Source organism: Sprattus sprattus (assembly GCF_963457725.1).
Source record: "Sprattus sprattus genome assembly, chromosome: 12".
Classification (NCBI taxonomy): domain Eukaryota; kingdom Metazoa; phylum Chordata; class Actinopteri; order Clupeiformes; family Clupeidae; genus Sprattus; species Sprattus sprattus.
In genome coordinates this window covers 6,288,056-6,295,555 of record NC_137910.1, presented here as the reverse complement: position 1 = coordinate 6,295,555, position 7,500 = coordinate 6,288,056, and the positions used below count along the sequence as shown (strand labels likewise).

At 44.9% G+C, this 7,500-nt stretch overlaps 1 protein-coding gene across 1 annotated transcript in view; it reads left to right on the top strand.

Annotated features, from left to right (window-relative positions):
• rims1a (regulating synaptic membrane exocytosis 1a) overlaps positions 1-7,500 on the top strand; it is a gene marked incomplete at both ends in the record, with an annotated part of 101,804 nt that overhangs the window by 80,985 nt on the left and 13,319 nt on the right. Inside the window, 7 exon segments of the mRNA XM_080848570.1 lie at positions 201-278; positions 1,354-1,470; positions 2,142-2,231; positions 2,874-2,951; positions 4,841-4,906; positions 5,976-6,086; positions 6,855-6,976. Coding sequence (XP_080704696.1) covers positions 201-278; positions 1,354-1,470; positions 2,142-2,231; positions 2,874-2,951; positions 4,841-4,906; positions 5,976-6,086; positions 6,855-6,976 — 662 coding nt within the window.

Here is a 7,500-nt window from a genome sequence, read left to right as displayed (position 1 = left end):
TTTCTACAGTGCTTTGTTTAACTGTATTAATAATCTTTATAAGACACATGCGTGACAGTATGTTGATATGTTTGTATCACGGCTGGCCACTTCAAGTAAAGTTATTGCCTGTTGTCACTTTAATTTTATTTTTTTGTTTCATCTGCACTTTTTTTCCCCCCTCCGTCCTGCATGCACGCACACTATACTCACGTCAGCAGGAGCTCGTCTAAGTATAGTAGCTCTCTCCCTCCTAAGATGCCTCTCTTAGTCAGTGGCATCCATAAAGAGTTCTACAGGTAAGGTTGCTGTTGTACTCATTCGGATCGATCCTCCCTTCCATACCTCAGCCCCACCACACCACACCCAAACCCCCACCATCCCTTGTGTGCCCTGTACTCCACCCTTTTTACCCACGAGTCACAGTAAAGGTCAAAACATATGTCTGTCAGTGTATATGTCGTTTCGTCGTGTTGTGAACTTTGGCCAGATGGCTAAAAGTGTGCAGGGATCGGGATTTTTATCCATCACAGACAAATATGAAGAATACATTTAAACCAAATTCGTTTATTTGTTTAGCAATTTAGCATTTATTCATTGATTGTGAATCAATTTTTTCAGCTTCAGACATAGTCCGTCTCAACTTTATACCAGTTCCTGGTTGTTTTCCCCTTGATGACTTCCTTGTCCAGTGTCTCCACTGTGGTAGACTGTGTTCCTGTATATCTAGATGGCTTATGCCAGTGGTTGCATTCATAACTACCATATGACAGACTCCCATGTGTGGGAGAAGATGGCCTTAAAAAGAACTGTCCATTAGACCTGCGCCTGTACTTCAGACATAGAGTATAAGAAGCACACGGCATATTCTCCCCTCCATCAGTCACAGAACAGCTCCAGAGACCAAGTGCTGTAGAATATGTCACCCCCTTCCCTGCATTCCTATGTTGTTTTTCTGTGGATATGATTCTTCCTGCAACCACGAAGACAATTGAAATCCAGAAAATACCTCTCATAACAGTCGTTTGATTACAGAGAAGATGGCTGCATAGGTACAATGAAAATAGAAAAACTTTGTGAATCCACAGAAAACTATGCTCTTTTTCATGTATAGTTTTTTATTTTTACTTGTTAATTTTGTAGAAATTAGCCTTTGCACGTTTATGTATATATTTGTAGCTTTTGTTTAATTTTTTGCATGAATGCATGCATGATTACTCTTCAGCATGCATGTTTCTCTCTTTGTGTGTGTGGGTGGGTTTGTGTGTGTGTGCGTGTGTGTGTGTGTGTGCGTGTGTGTGTGTGTGTGTGTGTGTGTGTGTGTGTGTGTGTGTTTGTGTGTGTGTGTGGGTTTGTGTGTGTATGTGAGTGCAGCTCAACGCTCCCTGCACGCTTAAAGACCAAGTCTCGACTGAGGTCGAATGGGGTCACGGCCACTCACAGCACGATTACTCACCGTGTGCTCAGGTTTACAGACGAGATTACCATTAGGTAAGGATAGCATGCTAACCAGTGTGCTCAGGTTTACAGACCAGATTACCATTAGGTAAGGACAGCATGCTAACCAGTGTGCCACAGTGATGAGGCCGCAGCTAGTTCCCACCCCTTATGAACCAGTATGCACTGGAGAGTGTGCACCAATACTTCAGAAAACAGATGCTATACAGGCCTACTAGCATTGTAACTAGGCTTATGTTTACCATGTACCTTCATCAGTTTAGCTGACACTTTTGCCCAAAGCGTCAGTCTGATGGTAACCATTGGCAAATTATTGAGCATGATCCGAGGTTAGGCTTCACACCATCCAAACCTGGAGTTTCCATCCCCCATTTCCCTAATGTAATGATGTGATCCTGTAGTGGTTTAATCCTGTAGTAATTAATGGTCACGAACCATAGGCTACCAGGCAGTAATCTCATGTCATTGGATGCCATTTCTCTGCTCTGGTTTAACCAACCATGTTAAGATAAACCTGTCCAAGTTTGAGTTGTTATCTAACATGATGATGATTCGTTTTTCTTTTTGATGATTTTTCTTTTCTGTTCTTTTTTGTCATTTCTCTTGTCTCTTGTCTCTTCTCCTTCCTTCCTTCCATCCCTCCCCTCCTCCTCCTGCTCGTTCCTCTCTCCACCTCTGTCGGACGGGCATGTTGTGAACCCTAGTGATCTGCAGCCATCTCTTAACAGGGTTAGGAGTGCTAGTGCCAACTGTCTGAGGCCAGACTCTAAGTCCCTCTCGCCAGAGAGAGAAAGGTACCCACCACTCTGCCAGCCCCAGCCCCCCCGACCCGCCTACATCTCCACCCCCTAGAGTCAGAGCACTACCTGTCACCTGTCAATCAATCATGTGTTCAAGTAGCACTGTCATTTTATCCATGAAGGGATCACTCCAAATGTCTCCCAGTTGCCATTTTATTGATCAGCATTGCGGCTATGAAGATCCATGCTTGTTAAAAAGGGAAAAACAATGAATGCATTGTCACACTGTATGTAAACTGTATGTTGTGTCTACTCTATAGTGGCTGGAAGATCTTTGACTTTTGAAGTGATTTACAGCATAGAATCCAGCAGAATGATCTTGAATAAGCTCTCTGAATTTCGAATAAAGTTACAGCATAGAATCAGTTCAGTGCAGCGGAACAACTCTCTTCCGGTGTAGCCCTGGGACTTGAGACGCGGTTACTCTTTGATGCCCTCTGAGCCACCCCACAACCCCCCCCCCCCCTTACTGCTCCCTTACTTTGGACTCCAAAGTCCCACTCAGCAGCCTATTACCCCTCTTGTCCTCCTCCCTCCTCCCCTCACCCTCAACCTCACTCCTGTGTGTCTCTCTCTCTCCTGCCCTCTGGGGGGCGCTGTTGGTGTTCCCCAAAAAAACGACCCTCTTCCACCCAGGACCACCCAGTCTCTTCCCCGCTCCAGGCCCTCCAGTCCCAGGATACTAATCCAACATGCCTCCCCCGAGGATGACAGGTATCACTCCAACCCCCTCCCCTCCCCTCCCTGCAGCCCCCTGACCCGCTTGCATCCTCCCTCAGTCTCCCCGGCCTGTGCTCAGCTCTTAGCCTGCATCGGAGGCACTGGCGTGTTCAGGGAGTGGCCTAGGGTGGCACGGGCCACCCCTGAAATCTGATTGGCCACCCCAAGTTAGCTAGTTATATCTGATTGGCCACCCCCTGCATACGTCAGTGCCCCACTGGTGCCACCCCTATCAAAAATGTCTGGACACGCCCCTGATCGGAGGCACTGGTGGTTAGCCAAAGCGGCCCCTTGCTTCCCCTTTCCTTCCGTGGCCCGTAGATGAGCTAGCGACCCCCTCACCCTCAGTAGTTTGTGCTGTAGATGCCCCTGTAAACTCTCTCTTGCTTCAGTCTTGAGGTCTTTGTTACTTCTTCTGCTGTCTGTCCAACTCTTTCGCCCGCTCTTTAGTGTTGTGCCAAGGCTTTACATTTTTCTACCTCTGCAGTGTGTGTGTGTGCAGTGGCTTCAGTTCTGTGTGTGTCATATTTCTGCTTCCTGTAGTAGCACTGCTTCTTATCCCCCCAGATTTCCGCTTGTTAACTGTTTTACCTAGAAGAGCTGGATAGGTTTCCTGATGAGGATACTCCAGCTTTCATTTTGTAGATCATCACTCAAGACCTGTCCTACTAAACTGTGCCTTACTATACTTACCTTGCTTACTCTACTAATACCATATCACATTAATAGAATAGAGCAATCTCCTCATAGAGTGCCAGTGGTTGAAGAGTCAAGTCACTGTGTCTCGAGTCTTATGTCTATGTATCTGTATGACATCCATACACCCCAGTCATTCATTCCATACACACTCTGGTTAATGTGTTGTTCATTTTCATTATTTAGTCACAAAATCACACTGATTAGAAGTGTTGGGTGTCAACTCCAAGTGTTGAAATCACTCCATACTGAAATCACTCCATGCTCCATAACCATCCACATGTGTGTGTGTCTGTGTGTTCTCGTCCTGTCTGGTCCTGCCATTCACCCCACCCACCCACCCACCTCCCCCTCCTCCTCTGTCACTGGCCTGGTTGTGAACTGAGCAGCTGGATGCTGGAGCCGTTGTTCCCCACTCAGGAGACGGTAAACCACCTGAGCGCCAGGCCGGTGTTCCGGAGGTACACAGCCCACTGAGTTGCTGACTGACTGAAGGGACACATACTGTAGTGGTTAAAAAGGAGACGAGAGCTATCACTTTCATATGCACACACACACATATATATATATAGGTGCAAACATAGGCATAAAGATGCATACACACACACTAATGCATATACACATGCACACTCTCAGGACAGATATGCTCATGCAGATACACAGTACACGCATATATACAGACACATATATATATATATACACTGAGTTGCTTACTTACTGAGGGGACACATACTGTAGTGGTTAAAAAGGAGGGCGAGAGCTTAGCTTTGTGGAATCACTTTCATATGCACACACACACACATATATATATATATAGGTGCACACATAGGCATACAGATGCACACACACACACACACACACACACACACACTAATGCATAGGCCTATATACATGCACACTCTCAGGCCAGATATGCTCATGCAGATATACAGTACACACATATATATACAGACACACACGTAAACAAAATACACACACCTTTTCGAAGCAGACGAATACATCTATAAGCGGGAACCCCCCCCCCCCCCTTACAAAGACTCATGTTGAGCACAGAATAGCCTGTTGCCCTTGTGCCTTAAGCGGCAGGAGTCTGAATCTGAAGCCTCTCTCTCTCCCATTTGTGTCATTCAAACATCCCTCTCTTTTGTATTTCCTGTCTTGCCTTTGCTCGTACCCCCGTGCCGTAGACAACCAAGACCTCTGGACAAACCTAGCTGTCAGACACTCGGCAAGAAAATCTCTGACAGTGACAGGTAAGGAGAGCCTCCATATCATACCGCCGTATCCACGTATGGTGACACTTTAGAATGAGTACAGCACACGTGGCTGCAGCCTGGGCTGGTCATGCATCACATAGGCTCATAATGCATGTACTCTTTCACTAATGGAAAGCCCAGTGGACTGCTCTTCATCCTAAAGCGTCACTCTCATTCTATACCATTCACATTCCAATATCACAGCTACCCTGAACAGATAGAAATCTCCTCTCGTCATTACCTAGGTCGTGCTCCCACCTAATGCTGTCTTTTTCAGAAGAAAGGTGATATTTGAGAAAAGAGAACAATCTTATGTAGTCATGTGACCTATGCTATGCTATGTTTTTCAGCACTAGATATTGTTAATATTATGGTTAATATGATAGTTTTGACATTGCAAATGTAATCAGTCCTTTATGATCAGGAGCAAAAATAGTTTTTATGTGACTAGTTACAGTTTTTGCATTCCATAGTATTAATATATGTGGTATAAAAATGTGTGCATGCATGTTGAAAATGCTCACATAACACATAGATGCAGACAGTATTCTAAAGCGGTTTACTAAATTGGCTTAACCATATTGTGATGAGAACATCACAAACACAGCCACACACACAGAATGGGGTAAACAGGAGGCGGGGAAAACTTTGCAGTGACAATCATTATGATGGTGGACAGATATGTAGGTTAAACTAACTCAAGGATGGCAGTCTCTCAACCGAAGGCATGCTGGGAACCCCCCCCCCTCCTGCTACAATATACAGTATTTTAGCAAATGTTTAAAAATGAATGTTAAATATGCCAACACCGACATACCACCGTAAATATAACTGTTTTGGTGTCCATCATGGGTCTCTCCTGGGACCCTTTCATTTTTACATTATTATCTCATTCATCTCCTCACTATTTCTTCATGCTTTGTCTCATCGCATTCATTTAAGTTTTTCAAATGCAAGTCCCTTACACTCTTCTTCTTCTTTAGTCACGCTTGTTTTCTTTTCCTTTCTTGTCCTTTTTTTTTGTCCTCCTCTGTTCTTTATGTCACTCTCACTGTCTGGCGCTCAGAATACGGCCAACCTCTATCTTAAGGGGTTCTCGAAGGAAGGGGGTCTCCCTGCCTCCTCTGGGTAAGGTGATCCATGGGGGGTCCACCCCAGGCTCACCCCAACTGGACAGGTGCTGACCCGGTGCTGGGTTGAGAGATATCTGTCACCAACTTTGTCCTCCTCGACACTTTTTTGTGTCCCATGTCCTCCATGTGCTTTGTGCTGTCTGCTCACTGTCTATCATTCAACCCCACCAGTTCTCTGTCTACGTTTATGTTCTGTACGTGTATGGTTCTGTGTTAGTGTTTTTTGAACTCCTCACAAACCTCCTTTTGCAGTCGTTTCCAACCTTCTGAGTGTCAACATACACACACTCAGTTTACACGAATGTTTCATTTTGGTGCAGCATTGTACACACACACACACACACACACACACACACACACACACACACACACACACACACACACACACACACACACACACACACACACACACACACACACAACACACACACAAAGTATCTTTCCTGCTGACTCCCCCTGTGCTTTTGGCGTGCTGGTTCACTCACTGTGTCTCTCTCCACTCTCCTGCTTCTGTGTCTAACCACATCCTTATTGCTTTTAGAAGATGTACACACACACCGTGATCTTCTGCGGTCTCACTCCTCCTTGATTCTCACTCTCATTTTGCTTGAGTGTGCTTTTTTTTACGCAACTGTATCTTCACTGAAGTATTCTCACAACCCTGTGTGGTCACTGCCTTATGCACCATGTTAAGAAAGAAATATTGAACAGGATTGTTGCATAATTTAATGTGAAGCATTTGCTAATATCGCTATTCTTCCTCTCCTCTCTTCTCCATCCTTTGGCCCTCTGTGCCTCTTTGCCCCCACTAGGACCCATCCACACGGTAACCACGGTAACCCTGCCTACACCTCATCCACAGGGACTGCAACGGCCACGCGCAGGGGCAGGCAGCTACCCCAGGTTCCCGCCAAAACTAGCAGTGTAGAGCAAGGTTTGTGCAGCCACTCTTACTTATTCTCAGAAAAACAAGTATGTTCACAGTGAGTTATTTAAGATTAAGGTTTGACATGAAAAGGGCCATAACTGTTTGTCTGAATAGTTTCCAAATAGTTTCCCCAGTTATATAGTTGCAGTTCTTCACAATTTCTGTAAAAATGAAGCAGTCTACAAAGAACCATGGTTTATCGATCTTTAAATAGAAAAAAGAAGTTCATTTTTAATATATATATAGCTTGGGTGTGACATTTTGTCAGTTTGAAGGGAGTTTTGAGTAAAGTACAAAAGTGAAAAAAGAATTCATCAGAGTTACATTGGTACATTGCACCATTAAAAAAAAATTGTCCAGTTTAGGAAAGGTATCCAAAGCCAATGATGCTGGTGTTAGAGCCATGGTGTGAGCTACAACATGCTCTCGTTTCAAAATGGCCAAGGTGTGAGCTACAAAATACGTGCTCTTGTTTCAAAATGGCCAAGGTGTGAGCTGCAACATACGTGCTCTTGTTTCAAAATGGCCAA